The sequence below is a fragment of the Centropristis striata genome, chromosome 10 (genome assembly GCF_030273125.1).
Source record: "Centropristis striata isolate RG_2023a ecotype Rhode Island chromosome 10, C.striata_1.0, whole genome shotgun sequence".
In the NCBI taxonomy this organism is placed as follows: domain Eukaryota; kingdom Metazoa; phylum Chordata; class Actinopteri; order Perciformes; family Serranidae; genus Centropristis; species Centropristis striata.
In genome coordinates this window covers 13,625,638-13,642,329 of record NC_081526.1, presented here as the reverse complement: position 1 = coordinate 13,642,329, position 16,692 = coordinate 13,625,638, and the positions used below count along the sequence as shown (strand labels likewise).

General features: G+C 37.8%; 2 protein-coding genes across 3 annotated transcripts; both read left to right on the top strand.

The window, feature by feature from the left end:
- The first annotated feature begins 5,455 nt into the window (after positions 1-5,455).
- Positions 5,456-10,227, top strand: LOC131979399 (DCN1-like protein 1). The gene is made up of 6 exons (XM_059343365.1): positions 5,456-6,951; positions 7,054-7,222; positions 7,560-7,690; positions 7,787-7,869; positions 8,667-8,763; positions 8,875-10,227. Exons 1-6 carry the CDS (start codon positions 6,606-6,608, stop codon positions 8,952-8,954), a joined length of 906 nt encoding a protein of 301 aa, XP_059199348.1. The 5' UTR covers positions 5,456-6,605; the 3' UTR covers positions 8,955-10,227.
- Positions 10,228-11,887: 1,660 nt separating this feature from the next.
- On the top strand, positions 11,888-15,709 carry LOC131979366 (growth hormone-regulated TBC protein 1-A-like). Of its 2 annotated transcripts, none has more exons than XM_059343325.1 (8): positions 11,888-11,943; positions 12,342-12,487; positions 12,574-12,732; positions 13,089-13,213; positions 13,936-14,032; positions 14,323-14,495; positions 14,580-14,765; positions 15,280-15,709. In XM_059343325.1, the coding sequence occupies exons 1-8, from the start codon at positions 11,888-11,890 to the stop codon at positions 15,379-15,381; spliced, it is 1,044 nt and encodes a 347-aa protein (XP_059199308.1). In that variant the 3' UTR covers positions 15,382-15,709. The 2 variants fall into 2 exon arrangements, with proteins under 2 accessions (XP_059199308.1, XP_059199309.1); XM_059343326.1 differs by having other exon boundaries at positions 11,908-11,943; positions 12,339-12,487.
- The last annotated feature ends 983 nt before the right edge of the window (positions 15,710-16,692 follow it).

Genomic DNA, 16,692 nt, shown 5'->3' with positions numbered 1-16,692 from the left:
GCAGTCAGAGTGGTTCATGCCCACAACGTACATCTCTTGGGATTGGAGGACACCAACCCGCCTCAAACAGACATATACCGCCATCTGCTGTACAGGAGTGTGAATATACATTTTACTAGTGAACTTATTTCCTCTACACGCAATAGTAACCGTAATATACGCTCTTTATTTCAGAAAGAAGTCGTATCAACTCCATATGTAACAACCTATTGGAATAACCTTATTAACAACCTTAACTGGAAAAAGAGCTGGAATTTACCTGCTAGACATATAATCAATAATAAGGTTAAAGAAGTATCTTTCAAGACAATTCACAGAATTTACTTATTTAAGAAAGACATAGACTTAAACTGCTCTTTCTGTGAAGGACACCCTGAAGATGTTTTTCATTTATTTTGCTCCTGCCCTTTCTCAACTAAATGATGGGAAGATATTTGTAACCTGATTTATTTTTCAATTGAACCTCATTTGTCTCTGTGTTTTGAACATATACTGTTTGGTTTCACTGATTTTCCTTTTGCAAAAAAACAAAACAATACTATATCATCAATCTCATAATACAGTTAGCCAAATGGCATATCCATAAATGTCGTTACGTTACTCAAAAACCTTTCTTTCTTGTCTTTGAAAATGAAACAAAACAATATATTAGGTCTATTAAGAAATCTACCAACATGAAAGCTATAGAAAATTTGAATTTATGTACACTTTACAATGTTTTTGTATGAAAGCTTGCCTCTGTATTGTTGAAACCCCCTGACTGTGTTTTATTGGTGTATTGTCTTGTATTGCACCATGTTGCTTTAATAAAGTTTCAAATATATATATATATATATAGTCCTGTGAATAAACACGTTTAAAGTGACTTTACTAAACCCAGCTGCCAATTATGCCCTTTTACTGTAAAACAGAAGGGAAGACTGACATCCACTGATACTTTATCAGTTATTCTTACACCCTTCACACTTGTTGAAGGGTGTATTCATTTTCACATGAGATAAAACTCAGCTGAGCCTCAGTCTGCCCTAACAGACAGTGATATTTAATTTTTCTTTTAAGGTTTTTCTCGTGGTATATAGGGACTTAGTCTTTGGATTCTAATCTTTCTCTTACTTAATAGTTTATAATTTCTACAGGATTTTCAAATTTACAGAGTTGACATCAACTAATCCAGAAACATGGTAGACAAATGTACATTTTGGTTGATGGTTAGAAACATTTTATGAATTCATGTATAACCATTTTTTCTTGCTCACATGTAATTTGTGATATATTAGGTTGTAACCATGAGCTTCTGTCCATGTAGAGTGACCTAGTTTAGTTAGAAAATGTTACCTCATTAGTATTAACCCTGATAACAGGGTCAGGTAAAGTAATATTTTAATGATTTTAGGGAATGTACTGGTGCATCATGTCTGGGACAAAATCACTCAAGTTTCAATCATCAAAATTCAATTGACTCAGCTAAACTAACCCAACCAAACAATATACAATACTCCCATGTTGTTTCCACATTCCAACTTAAAGCCCATGAACAGTGGCGGACTCAGAGGGGGGAAGGGGGCAACCCCTCCCCTGGGGTGAAATGATTGAGTGTCCTCTAGGGCAGCTATTCTCAACCTTGGGGTCGGGACCCCAATTGGGGTCGCGAGATGATTTCTGGGGGTCGCCAAATCATTTTGGAAGTCAGCTCTGTCTCCACTGTGTTAAAGTGTTCATGTGTTTTAGTCTTTTTGGTCACTTAATGTCTTTTTTTGGTCATTTTGTGTGTTTTTTGGTCATTTTGTGTCCTTTTTTGATCATTTCGTGGTCAATTTGTGTCTTTTTTGGTCATTTTGTTTCCTTTCTTTGGTAATTTTGTGTCTTTTTTTAGCCATTTTGTGTCTTTTTTTAGTCATTTTGTGTCTTTTTTTAGTCATTTTGTGTCTTTTTGGTCCTTTTGTGTCTTTTTTTGATCATTTTGTGTCTTTTTTTGGTCATTTTGTGTCTTTTTTTGTCATTTTGTGTCTTTTTGGTGGTTTTGTTTCTTTTTTGTATGATCTGAACTGTGCGTGTGAGATTGTGTTCAGTGAGCGGGGGTCACGGACAACATGCATGTTAAATTGGGGGTCGCGACTCAAAAAGGTTGAGAACTACTGCTCTAGGGTGCCCCTTCATACAATAAATCATGATGATGTGCCCTCTAGAGCAAGAATATGGCAAACCGAAAAAACATGTTGTGGTAAGCTGATGAGGTGCAGACGTTCCTCTCTTTGGTAGCCAACGAACGGGGAATGCGAAAGTGGCGTTGTTCATGTGGCGCCGTTATGACGAATGTGAGGTGTTTGCTCTCATTTAGCTCTCAAAGTGCACAAGTGATGCATTTTACTTAAAAATGTACAAATTTTCTCCCGGGGGGGCATACCCCCTTACATAGTTGGGTTAAATGGTTTCAAGTACCATATCATTAATTGGTTTTATCTGGGTCTCCTTTAGACTTAATGCTAATCATAATCAAGAATGAGGGCTGTTTCATCATACATCATAGCTTTTTGCGTGCCGGTGGGGCCCCATGTTCTGCAGAATGTGCCCTTTTTATTTTTTCGCCGCTGCCCATGAACATACCAAAGTTGGAAGTCAGAGTGTTTGTAGAGAGTGAAGAGTTTTGGAGTTTTCCTGTGGTGTTCATGGTTAACAAAGGAAAAAATATCTCTCTCTATCTCTCTCTCTCTCACACACACACACGCACATGCACATTTGATACATTTCGCAAAATGATTACCAAAAAAGGCAAATAACAACAGATCAGTTGCTGCATAATCTCATCTTTCTAATTAAATCTACTATAGCTGCTCAGCAGAAAAAAACACTTTTCTTTGCAAAATGGGTTCAGAATCAGATTCTGCTGGTGAGTTAATTGTGGTGACGCTATTGGTTCACTTATGGAGTATTCTTATCAACATACCATTTCCCGGTAACCCCTCCAGAATTTGTTATCATTTTTAATGTGATTCCAAGAGGCACTTTAATACTTTTTAGAAATGTAGTTAGGCCTGCAACCAAAAAAGGTCATAATATTAAGATGAATGAAACTAGAAATGTTGGTGCATGTTAGTGCTACTGTTGTGGAGTTCTTGCTCAGACAATGGGAACATTGTTTACATTTGACAAGACACCTCAAGGGAATGGAGTAAACATTTTTAACTTATTGATATCCCCATGAAACTTCCCCAGTTGGTAACTTACATTAAGCCAATTATCTTTTTTGAATTACACCTTTCCTGAAACATTATGTCTAAATATACATATGAGGCATTATCTAATGCTAACTTTTGGTGAATTATGGATACATCTATCAACGCAAATAAACAAGTATTGTCAAATAAACACATCAATTTGTATTTTAGATGTTTTCTTTCAACTTGATCAATAAACATACATGTTATAGAATCAAAATAGCCTAAAATTACAAAACTAACCAACGCATGAAAGTCAATGTTTGGCCTGTGGTCTCTCTCGCCTTTGCCTTAAAACATGGGTCTCAAACTCGCGGCCCTCGTGACAATATTTTGTGGCCCCCACCTTGATATGAAGGTTAAATGTGAGTTTTATATGAATGGCACTTTACTGTGTTGTGTGGAAGGTCCCTTTAATTATTGTATTGTAATTATTGTGTCTTTTTTGGTAATTTTGTGTCTTTTTTAAATAATTTTGTGTCTTTTTTGGTCATTTAAAAAAAAGTAATTTAGTTTTTTTTTCTGTAATTTTGTGTCTTTTTAGGTCATTTTGTGTCTTTTTTTAATAAGTGTGTCTTTTTGGTAATTCTGTGTATTTTTTTGTCATTTTGTGTCTTTTTTAGTAATTTTGTCTTTTTTTGGTCATTTTGTGTCTTTTTTTAGTAATTTAGTTTTTTTCCGTCATTTTATGTCTTTTTTTTTGTCATTTTGTGTCTTTTTTGGTCATTTTGATACTGCCTCCAGCGGCCCCCAGGTAATTTGAGTTTGAGACCCCTGCCTTAAAAGAAAAGAAAAAAAAGAGCTGCCCGACTACTTCCGCGCATGCGCACAATAAGCGACAGTCGGGCTACCAAACTGGTCAAACAGCGGGTGTAAAAATGGTAGGTAACCAAAATAAACACAAACCCGGGCATTGTCTTTGGTGCCATTAAGGCTTACCTTCAATACTATTGCCGTAGTATTAAAGTGCATACCGTGTCGCGTTCTGGCAAGTCAACAATGATGAGTTAGTTGTGTTCGCTGCTATAACAGGGAAGGTCAGTAGATATTTTGAGAGCAGCTAGCTAGCTACACGTCCCTTTTTGGCAGTCTGGTAACTTCGGTTGCGATCAGCTCAGTCATTGAACCTCAAAGACAGACGCTCACGGGGTCAGTTGAGTGAAATCCTGACCTATCCTTAAGCATACTGACAGTGTATTCCCGTGTTACTATCTCCATCGTTGATGTCTGATACATTTAGGCTAACTTGGCTAACGTTAGCCAGTATAAGTTACTAGCTGGTGGTATATAGACAATGCTAACCTAACGTTGCCCATCTGGTCGCACAATAATCCGTGCAGTCTGAACAGCAGCCGGTACAGACCTTTGACTTCATGTGGCCGTTTTTTAACAGAAATCGGTAACGGTTGGTGGAGTCATTAGCAGCTTGCTGAACTCACAGAGTTTTTAGTCTCCGGTTTCAGGAAATGCTCTTCAGTGGAGTGCAAAGTGTTCAGACACTTCTGCTGCTGTGAGAAGGTGGCATGGTGATTTTTTCCCCATAGAGCTGGGGGATGTTTCATTATAATATCGTCACCCTGTTAAAATAATCGCCTAACTATTTTTTCAAGTTTTGCAGGAAACACAAAAAACTTCCCCAAAAGTGTAACATATGACATTTATTAATCATTTCACTCAAAGGGGATGTAACAAAGGATGGCTATTGGCATAGTAATAACACTGTGTGTAAATTATGTAACTTAAGAGAAATAAATGACTTAGGCAAGTTTTTGAACATGCCTTTGTGACTTGAGCAAGATATGGTAAGACTTTATTTTGAAGGTGTCTACATAAGAGTCACACAAGCCTGTCAGAAACATGACATGACAAGTATCATGAGCATTGTTACTTCAAAGTGTCATTAATGTTCATGACACATCCCATGTCATGTTTATGACACACTCATGTCACTCTTATGTAGACACCTTAGAGTTAAGTGTTACCAATATTAGTGTCAACAATAAAACACTGATAACTAAACAATCTCCCTCTAGGTCTTCTTTGCTGGGTTCTTATCTGATGCCTATGAATGTGGCAAATTGTCAAAGAAGTGATGATCTTAAAGGGGTAAAATCACATGATCTGATCAACTGAGGATGTAGGAGATTTTACCATAGGTGGCCGGCGTCATGAGGAGATGATGTAGGCAAAAAACCAAACAATTTTGAAAAAAAAATGACATAGGCGATTATTTTAACATTGTGAAGATATTTATAGTAAGTTACATAGTAGAAAGGGCTCATTACAGTTTCCTAGAGCCTATGGGTATGTCTTTGAATAGGTTGTTTCGTAAAATAAACAGTCAAAAACTCAGGAATATTCGTTTTACCATAACAGATGACTGATTTAAGCACAAGTATAATAAGTAAATGTTAACTTAATGAGAAACTGACCACGAGAAGTTTGGGCATTTCTTTTTTAAACCTCTATGGATAAATTGGCTCCTGTGAAAAATCTGAACAATGAACACTTATGGAATCATAACCTGGGAGAAGCTGACTGCAACGATGACAGTGGTGCTGAAGAAACATCACTCTACTCACGCTACTTCAAACTTTCAAGCTTGATCTTTTTGTTTCGAGTGAAGGACCCTGCAGCAAAAATGACATATTGTGTATTTTAAAAAGATTTAAACAATGAATTGATTGAAGACTATCAAACTTGTTGCCAATTTATTTTAGTTGATAAACTAATTGATTAATTAACTAAGCACAACCTCTACATAGCTTTAGGAAACCAGAGGTCACCTGAAATTAGGTTTAAGTATGACAGTGACATTAAAGCTCAAGTGTTGTTTATTAACGGTCTTAAATAGCTGCATTCCAGTTTAATGATTCAATATTGAAAACTTATTTACCACCTCATGCTTGCATTCATAACTAATTCCTTAAACATTTCTAGTGTGCACATATCCTAAAAAAGTGTAGGTTCCTATATCACAGAATATCTTCACAATATGGGTATGTAAAGTTTATATAAAGTGTCTGACAATATTGTGGCATTGGATTTTTCTTTCTTTTTAAACAAAAATAAAAAATATTGCCATGTATTTTTGGCAGGGTGCTTGTGTTACACTCCAGACTTGTTGCACCTCTAGGTCCGGGTGAAGGCATCCCATTTCCCTACTCATGTTACATCTATGACTGTAGTTATCTGAGGGGCCCTCCCGGGTACAGCATGTGCTTTGAGAATCCACAACATCCCCCTTCAGAGAAGCCCATGTTGCTTTTGGATAGGACATAATTACCGGCGCAGCGTCTTGGCTCACCACCTATGATCTGTTGTCAGTGTGACAGACTAACCTTTTATATGAGTGTTTCTGAGTGTCTCGCAGTCCTAAATGTTGCCTGAATGCCTGTAGATGTGTGTGTCTCTCTGTGTGTCATTGTCTGTGTTTCAGTGTGTGTTTGCGTGTTGTTGTCAGTATTTCCCGGTCTGATCGCTCCCGTGTCTGACAGCCCTTGTCCTGTACTTACACAGCATAAGCTGAAGCCTTCGCAGAGGGACAAGGTACGGCAGTTCATGTCCTTCACACAAGCTGGGGAGAAGACAGCTGTGTACTGCCTCACGCAGAATGACTGGAAACTAGAAGTTGCTACCGACAATTACTTTCAGAATCCAGATCTCTACTGTAAGGAATCCATGAAAACGTCAGTAGATCGGAAAAAGCTGGAGCAGCTCTACAATCGCTACAAAGGTAAGTATGACAGTTGTTCCAGAAATGGTTGTATTCCTTAAAATGTTAACACACTACTTCTTTGCAAAAAGTGTCAGTGTATCTGTATTTTCCCCTTGGTAGATCCCCAGGATGAGAATAAGATTGGTATTGATGGGATCCAACAGTTTTGTGATGACCTCTCGCTGGATCCGGCCAGCATCACCGTTCTGGTCGTTGCGTGGAAGTTTCGTGCTGCTACTCAGTGCGAGTTCAGCAAGAAGGAGTTTTTGGATGGAATGACAGAGTTGGGGTGAGTGTTGACATCAACAGCCTGAGTAATGCTCCAAAGTGGGACATAAAAATTGAGCCCGAACTATCTTTGCATGGCGCTTCTCTTAGTGTAGCTCCAGGGAGGGAAGGTTGTCTATATATAGACCCACTCAACCACAGCTTGAGTATTCTGTGTCTTCGTGGAATGACTCAGTTGAAGAGCTGCAGTGTTTTGACTTTTGAGGTTCATGTGTCAAAGTTAACTTAGGGCAATGTGTCATCAGCAACAAGAAGGCTATGTTGCAATTGGTTAGGGTGTCTGTGTGTATTCAGTTAGAGTTTGTTTGTTTGTTTGCTTAAATTGTCTTTTCTTCTAGGTGTGATAGCCCAGAAAAACTGAAGGCCCTCTTGCCAAGATTAGAGCAGGAGCTCAAAGATAGTGGGAAGTTCAAGGACTTCTACCAGTTCACCTTTAACTTTGCCAAAAATCCTGGACAGAAAGGTCTAGGTAAGAAGAGTGACCGTAACAACAACAACTTGGTAAATGGTATCACTGAATTACAAACTTTTAGAATGAAAAGTTCTGCTTTTTCTCTTTGTGTAGACTTGGAGATGGCTGTAGCCTACTGGAACCTGGTTCTGTCAGGACGATTTAAGTTCCTCGATCTTTGGAACAGATTCCTTTTGGTGAGTCAAAGAAGTGAAATTAGGATCAGTATCAGTGCCAACACTGACCTTCTAAAGCAGATCAGGTCATGGCCATGACCTGACTTACAAAAATATAATTTTATCTATTAGTTACATTTATTGAGTCATGGCAGATCGATTTTATGGCTATCTGACGTTATGTTACCTTGCACCAAAGCAATACCAATGAGTTCTGCAAAGTTAGAAATACAGAAAAGAAAGAAGTATCGGAATCAATACCAAATGAGATAAAGTTGGATTGGTGCATCCCACATTGAAATGAATTTGGCTCAGTGATGGGGAATCTGGGGTAGGGCTATTTCGGCTTCCATTACACCCTGATGACTCAGTCAAAGAGGGGAGTCAGCTAATGCAACCAGATGGTGTTTGAAAAACCTGCAGACTCTTTGACCTCCAGAACACACACTGCCTGGTCCATCACTGGTTTTTGGTGTTATAACAGCAAAATATCTACAGTTTTTGGTTATAATCAAATCCATCGAAAGATTTGTGTTCAGCCATCTAACAGCACCACCATTACTGCAGTGGCAACTTATTACAGTAGCCTGAACAGAACACAGTGAAACAAACCAGTGAAAGTAAAGTTTCACATACAGTAAAATTAGGATATTTGTACACTTTTCAGCAGAGCTCCTCCTAGTAGGCACTGCAGTAATGGTGCCTTGATTACTTTCAGTACTACCTTGAATTTGACATAGGAAAAGGGAAAAAATGAACGCAAGATGCATGAAACCATTATATGTACCACTATGTTGACCAGCAACTGTCCATTACAGGAACACCATAAACGGTCAATCCCCAAGGACACGTGGAACCTATTGTTGGACTTTGGGAACATGATTGCAGACGATATGTCAAACTATGATGAGGAAGGTGAGTTGTTGACTACAGAATTCCTTCAGACTTACCATTTATCCGTTTGCTTTCTCATTCATGCTGTGAATTTCGTGTGACACTGATGATATCTTTGTGTTTCTTTCTCAGGAGCGTGGCCGGTCCTTATAGATGATTTTGTGGAATTCGCCCGACCAATTGTAACAGGATCAAAACGTAAAACTCTCTAAATCCAATCCCAACTCTGGAAAGCCAGAACCTTGTTTCTTTTACAGTGACTTCATAGTTTTTTTTAAGACTTGTACAAACAAAAAGTGAAAAATCGTAGACTTCAGAGAGAAAACAGAAGCACTTGAAACTGTCAGGAAACCACCTTTCAGGGAGCTGAGTAAAAACTATGAGAGCAACTGGCCACATTTTCTGTCCTCGTGAGACTGAGGCGTCATACGGACATTACCGGATTCACCGTTGTCTCTACTGTTGGATTCTCAGCATCCTGGACACCCCTCTGCTCTGCTCCAGGAGGAGCACTACCTGTCAGGCCACAGCCCTGTAAGTGGGAATGGACATGGCACTGAGAGGAGGCTCACTGGCTGTGTGCACTCTAAAGGGACTGGAGAGGAGAAAACTGTGTTTTAAGATTCTTCCTAGTCAGCTTTGTTTTGTTACATGAAGCTCTGAGTGACTGTGCAAAGTTCCCATGTTTTACTCTAATCTCGGGAGTGCTCACTACACCAGCACCAACAGAACTGTTGCATATTTTACTGTACATGCTGTATCTATTGGGACAGTTTACAAAGAGAGCTATATGAAGAATAATATAAATATGTTCAATTTATAAATGCAAAAGATGTTTCTTTTATGTACAGTAAATGCTAAGATCTCTAACGGGATGCCTCAATATTGTGGATGATATGCTGTTGGTTTAATTGTTAGGTGGATCTGTCAAGTCATGGAATTGTGAGCTTCTCATTGAAAGCATGTTAAACACATTTTACGTCACCTCGGGCTGGTTTCACGATACATTTTCAAGAAAGTAAAGACAGTGCTTTAATTTAGATAGTTGGTTTGTGGTATTCATTTGTCAGGTTAATCTCAGTTGGGAGTCTTGAATTCTACACGATGTAGACCACAGCACCACAAGTTTTATTTTTATCCCCCTGAGACATTATTAATGCTAAAGTGACAATTCAGCAGCATTAAAATCAAATTCAAAGTTAATAAATTCCAGACTCTTTAGGATTGCATGGCACATATCTGTATGTTATGGCAGTGCAAAGCTCCAAGCTCAGTAGCCAGGACACTAAAGAGGGCGACAACAGGACGACAAAGTAAGCCTTAATGAATAAATATGTCTGTTCAATATTTATGTTTCTGTTCAAGCCCATCTGTCCAGTGTTACTGAAGGTAGTGAAAACTAGAATATATTGTTAATACATCATGTAAGTAGCCTAAGTATATTGTTCATTTAAGAAAGATGAATAAAGCATGGGTTTTCCATAATCATACATGCAAATAGTTCTTTTGTTGTTAATGAGGGGCTTTTTATCACTTAGATAATGGAAGAGTTCATGTAATAGTACAAACGATTTCAAACCATAGTTTTTATTTACTATTTAGTCGTGGTAATTTAGCCAATTTGGTGTTGGAAGTTTGTAAAACAAGCACAGTATGTTATTACAGGGTATTCCCTGTTTGCAATGCAACACACCAAAAGTGCAGTGTTGGATGATGATGAGCTGATCAGCATCAGTTTAACTTAAAGATAGTATTTATTCCCCTATGTATCTTCATGTTGTGCCTTCCTTTGCATACGACTTCTTTGTAGCCAACAAAATGTTTATTTTCCAGATATTATTTGAGGGATTTAGGATGAACCATGAACCATAACATTTTAGTTTGAATGCAACCTTTATTTGTTTCTCTATTATTATTTAATCTCTCCATTATTGCTATCAAATAAAGGCATAAAAGCCCCCCTACCCAAAAAATCTTTAGCACATGATTTTATTGAATTTATCCTGATTCAATCGAGAACTAGAATGTGTATTTGATTAATAAAATATGTGAGAGATTGAAGCTCTCAGCTGCTGCTACAACAGCTATTTCTCAAATCATTTAGTGCCACCTAATGGTGAACTTGTATAAAATTCTAATTGATCAGCATTCCCATCTGTATAACTTCACCTAATTTAGAGAACTCTGTCTGCGGCTGCCATTTCAGTATAGGTTTACATTTATTATTTTACAGAAGAATAGTCAGGTGTCCCAGGACTGTTGATTTTGTTCCACATAATCTCCGCTTGAAGAGCATTAGTACAGGATCTTCCGTTGGCCAATTTGAACAGGACGAATAATTACAACAAGCAAAACCTGTTTCAGTGTACATATACCTAACTATTGTTCTCAAAGACAAACATTAAGAATATGGACGTATACTTTAAGGACAACAGGACATGTCCTCTGTCTTGTTCTGTGAATTCAATGGATGTAACAATCTCAGAATGACTTAATAATCTACTATTTGACTGTTTTTAAGAGTGGAAATTAAACCAGTTAATTTATTTTTTATTTTTTTTGCCACTTGGGGGTAGCAGAAACATTGCTATATTATTTTTAAAAAAATGATATAGTCACTTTAAGAAACTGGCTACCAAATGAGTAAAAACATTTTTTCAACCTTATTTCTTCGGGAACTTTTAACTAAACATAATTGAATTGTATCATAAATATAATAATAAAGAAGACTGTATCCTCTGGTTTAAATGTGTTTAAGGGGGAATAAAGTATCTGAATTCAGTCAGTATTTCCAAAATCCAGGCTCCAATCCTGGCAAAATAAAAGTTTCTAACAGGAGGTTATGAAACCTTTACTTTGATACATCACAGACAATAATGTGCAAGAGGACATACGAGCAAACATTACAGTTTCTCTTCCTCCAATTGTTTTACATGCAAATACACCTGCGGATGTTACCTGGGTGGTACTTAGACTAGCTCCTCCTCTCAGTAAAAACTGTAAGGTGAGTCATTTGAAACTCAGACTGCTTTGTTTTTTACCTTGACAGCAGCCAGTTCATTTCCAAGGGACAGAAATGAAATAACTTCCTCTGTGCAGGTTGTTTATAGCCCCGGTGGACTCTACCTGCAGCACATGACACACAATGGAAATGACAGGAAATGCTTCTCAACCTCTTACGTGTAATAATGGCAGTGAAAGGTGAGCTTTGTGACTGCATGTCTTTCTTGTATTTTCGGCTACCATATATTTGCATCAGCTTCTTCTCTCATCACCTAATTCATTTGCTCTTTGTTTTACTGAACAAAAGCTGTTTTTATCATTTTCTGAGTTTATTTTTGAGCTTGAATTTTGCTCCTTGCTACTAATCCCACTTGAAAGTAATTTAAAACTGACTCATCATCCAGCCGGGGCATTTGATCTCCCCGCTACTGAAACCCGACCCCGTGGAGGCTGTTGTAGTGTCTGTCATCGGGGAACAGGAGCGAGAAAGAAAGGGTGGGGAGGAAAGTGACCCCATCTGTTAGCCCTTTCTTCATTGTTGTGCTTTGTGTTTAGTCTTTCATTGGTACTGCACTGTGTGGATTTTGCCCCAGCAGGATTGACCCCTATGGCTTTGAGAGACGTCATGATTATGAATCTTACACCGAGATGATGAATGAGTACCTCGCCGTCCTCAACAGACGGTCCAAGAGGTGGTCCAAGCTCCTTGAAGAGAAACCAAATGTGGAGAAGAACTTGAAAGGTATAAACACGCCACTAGTTGGTTTAAAGAGGCCTTTTTTTACTTGTGCGGTCACATGATCTAATCATAAAATCTGTTTTTGGAAGTGAAAAGGTATGTGCGTAAAGGTGTACCCAATGAGCACCGTGCCAGGATTTGGATGGCAGCCAGTGGAGCACAGGAACGATTAGAGAGTAACCCGGGTTATTACCAATCTCTGCTGGCCATGGAGCACGACACACGGCTGAGGGAAACCATTCATACAGGTGCAACAAAAGACCCCTTTCACTGAAGACATTTTGACATTTCTAAAGTAAAATTAATGATAAATAAATTAAATTTAGCTGCTTCAGTTTCAGGGTCCTGGTATTGTCAATGCTGGCTGACTGTCACACTTTTATGACTCACTGCGACGCCTGAATAGAACAGACCCTGACTCATTAATGTTATTAGTGAAGCCTGAGTTTTTCTCTATTTCTCCCTAAAAATGTCTGACGTCAAAAAGCATTATTCTGTCTCCCCACCCCCCCTACAATCAACTATTCCTTTCATAAAAACATTCACAACTCAACTTGTAAACAGGCCCATAATATAGAACAATTCTTGCGATTTTTCTTGGCAGACATGCATAGGACCTTTCCTGACAACGTCCTGTTCCAGAGCGAAGCAGAACCGAGCCTGCAGAGAGCTCTGTACAATGTGCTGCTGGCCTACGGACACCATAATAAGGAAGTGGGTTACTGTCAGGTGAGGAAAGCACTTTCTCTGCTCTTAATCAACATAACATCTGTTTACATAAAGATCAGGACCTGCTGGTTCCGTATTCAGTTAAAGCAACTGTAAGTAACTTTCATTGTGTGTTGATTTTTCCCGCTCCCCCACGGGGCGAAAGCGGTAGTATTTCAATGAGCATCAGCTCATATTGTAAAGATCTTGATCTGGCTAGTGCTTAGATTTGTTTTGAAGGCCAGTGTGTGTGTATATATATATATATATATATATATATATATATATATATATATCTATGTTTTAAAAAATTGTATTTACTTTTATTAACAGAATGATTAGCTGTTGCTATGCAAAATTAATAACGTAATATGATGATGGTGAAATGAAAATTCATATATTAATGAAAAACAATGTCTTACAATGTATTTCATAATAAAATAGACATATTAGAGGAAAAAGGCAAATTCCCCCGTGCTCTATCACAGTGAAAACAACAGATGTACAGTTACTTTTCCACCCTCAGTACATTCAAGTATGTTCCCTCAATTGAACATTGACAATATATTTGTGACAAAATCAAATTCTTAATTAAGCTTTTAGTAATATGTCATTGCTCTAAATAAGTCCAGCATAAAATCTGCTCATATTTTGGCTGCATGTGTCTGTAGATCAGTGACCTACAGTATGACAGTGCTCCCAGTTAGATCATTGATTATTGATCATGTCTTTGTTCTTGTCAGGGCATGAACTTCATTGCAGGCTACCTCATGATCATCACCAAGGATGAAGAGAAGTCATTCTGGCTCATGGATGCACTGCTGGGCAGAATGCTGCCAGGTAGAGTTTTGGGTCTTTAATGTCATTAATGCAATTAGGCAGCTAAAATATTTGTAATAATGACTATAAAGAGTTGTGCATCATCTGTATATTGATGCAAACTAATAGTGCCATAGTTTAAAGACTGAAGAGTAGTGGACCCAGGTTGGAGCCTTGCAGCACTCCACATGAAAAATTCACTCTCACAAGAAGTTCTGGACGAGCACAACAATCTGAAACATTTAGATTTGATCTCAGAGACGGATACAAACCAGTTCAGTGTAAACTCATCTATTTTTTGGATAATATAGACTTCTACAGCCCGGCTATGATGGGCCTGAAAACTGACCAGGAGGTTCTCGATGAGCTGGTGAAGGCTAAAGCTCCTGCAGTAGGACAGCTCATGGACCAGTATCCCGGCATATGGACACTGGTAGTGTCGCGCTGGTTCATCTGCCTCTACATTGACATACTGCCGATCGAGGTGAGGAAAAGTTTGGGTTTATAATTCTCAGTGATGTTGAAGCACACCATTTTACAGACACCTTTATGTTTCTTGTGCTTGAAGACAGTGCTGCGGGTCTGGGATTGTCTTTTCTACGAGGGCTCAAAGGTTCTCTTCCGTGTTGCTCTGACTCTAATCATTCACCACCAGCCGGAGATCCTGCGAGCTCGCTCTTTGACTGATGTGTGCGAGTGCTTCAAACAAATCACACGTGGAGCTTTCACTCTGGACTGCCACACCTTCATGCAGGTATGATGAGAAAATGTATGCTGTTTACCATTGTAAAAGTCAAAGAAAATAAAGAAATCAACACATTTCCGGCATTTTATCTGGAAAAGGGACTTAAATGGTTAACTGATGATTAAACTTGTTGCAGATAAATGTTCTGTTTATCAGTATATTAACTAATGAACTGATTGTTTCACCTTTAAAGGGCTTTTACTGATTCACTAATGATCTTCTTTACTAACACTTTATTAAAACAAAAAATGCTCCCAATAAAATAGCAGATGAGATTATGCATTTTTGCTGGGGAACCCGTTAGACTTAACTTGAACAGGCCAGCTTTACTGAGGAGAATAGATTTACCTTAAGTATACTGAACAGGAAAAAGTTTTTATTATGGATGATGTGTGTACATTAAGCTTATTCTGTCTGTGTTGTTATTATGAGGGACATTACAAGGTCCATGTAAACACAGCTGTGTAATAATCATAAATTAATCAGTTTATTAACCTTGTCTCAAACTCTCTTTTTTAAACAGAAAATCTTTACAGAACCTGGAAGTCTGTCGATGGCAACTATTGATAAACTCAGAGAGAAATGCAGACAACGAATACAGGAGGAACAATCTGGACGACCATAAAGTTATTACCACACCATTTATCTCAGTGTGTTTATTAGTTTTCCTTCTGTTATACTTTTCTGGATTACACTTTGAAGGATGTAGATATTTTTTAACCTTTTTTTTTTGCTCAGTGTCTCATGTTCTTCAGAATATTTCTGCTGCTATTAGTATGTCAACATCCTCACACCTGATGCTTTATATGTATTTCAATCTGCCATGGTTTTTATTACTTGCACTATATTGATTTAGTAGCATGGAAGTGATAGTTTTGTTATTGTTGAGATAATCACTTAATATCTCACTTGCACTCCTGCACATTGTTAAAAATGCTTATTTTTCTTTGTGAATTAAAAATGTGATATCCTAATTTACAGAACTTTGTGTTTCACTTTTAACAGCAGCCTTAAAATTGTTTTGATCTTTCTCTTTGTCTAGCTGACCTTAATGCCTCTGCCAAACAAAGATAAAGAGAAGTAGTCATTTCAGTTCATTCACAGACTCCAAGTTTATAAATCCAGCAGGACTGCTAAGCCACAGACAAATGGCCAAAAAAAAGTCCCTTTAGTTGCATTTTATATCTTTACACCGGTCATGTAAACAGGATATTCCGATATGATGTTTGACTGATATAAATAGACTTTTTCCTGTAAAGGTCTCACGTGCCTGAGGACAGTTTTAAAAGTCAAACACCTTTGAGCAACCTCCCTCCACCCTGTATTTACAGACAAACTGATGAGCCCTGGTGAGATAAAAAAAACTACATATTCTGTTGTAAAACACTATTTAGAGTCCTGATGGCTTTATTTCATCCATCTAATTAGAGAATGATTCACATCTCTAGGACATAAAACCTGCATGACTGAAAACCTTTGTAATAAAGTGCATCCGAATCTAAAAACTAAAACAAGTTCAACTCTTTAAAAAATGCACATTAATTTAGATTTTTTTAAATGAAATAATGATGTAAAAGTATTTAAAATGACATTTTCAGTATTCAATATCTCAATTATTCTTAGATACAGTTGGTACTCTTCTGAGGAGTCCAAACAAACCAGGAACAGGTCTGACGGCTGATGAACTGTATGAAGGCAAAACAAGAAGTCAAACAGTCTCGTTCATTCACTTTTATTGACCTCTCCTTTAGAAAACAGTTCAAACAAATCCATTAAAACCTTATTAAATCACTACATGGATATTCAGATGCGGGAGGAAAAAAAAACACATAAAAAAACAAGTATCTGTACTTTCTCCTACAACATCAAACAATGCATATTTATGGTAGTAACAGTACATGAAGGCTAAGTGAGACACAAAGAAAATGTCCCAGAC

Coding starts and splice junctions, on each gene's coding strand:
- LOC131979366 (XM_059343325.1), top strand. CDS start 11,888: ATGGAAATGACAGGAAATGCTTCTCAACCTCTTACGTGTAATAATGGC. Junction 12,488..12,573: donor TGTGGAGAAGAACTTGAAAG/GTATAAACACGC, acceptor TGTTTTTGGAAG/TGAAAAGGTATGTGCGTAAA. Junction 14,766..15,279: donor ACTGCCACACCTTCATGCAG/GTATGATGAGAA, acceptor TTTTTTAAACAG/AAAATCTTTACAGAACCTGG.
- LOC131979399 (XM_059343365.1), top strand. CDS start 6,606: ATGCCTGTAGATGTGTGTGTCTCTCTGTGTGTCATTGTCTGTGTTTCA. Junction 7,223..7,559: donor GATGGAATGACAGAGTTGGG/GTGAGTGTTGAC, acceptor CTTTTCTTCTAG/GTGTGATAGCCCAGAAAAAC. Junction 7,870..8,666: donor TTTGGAACAGATTCCTTTTG/GTGAGTCAAAGA, acceptor TGTCCATTACAG/GAACACCATAAACGGTCAAT.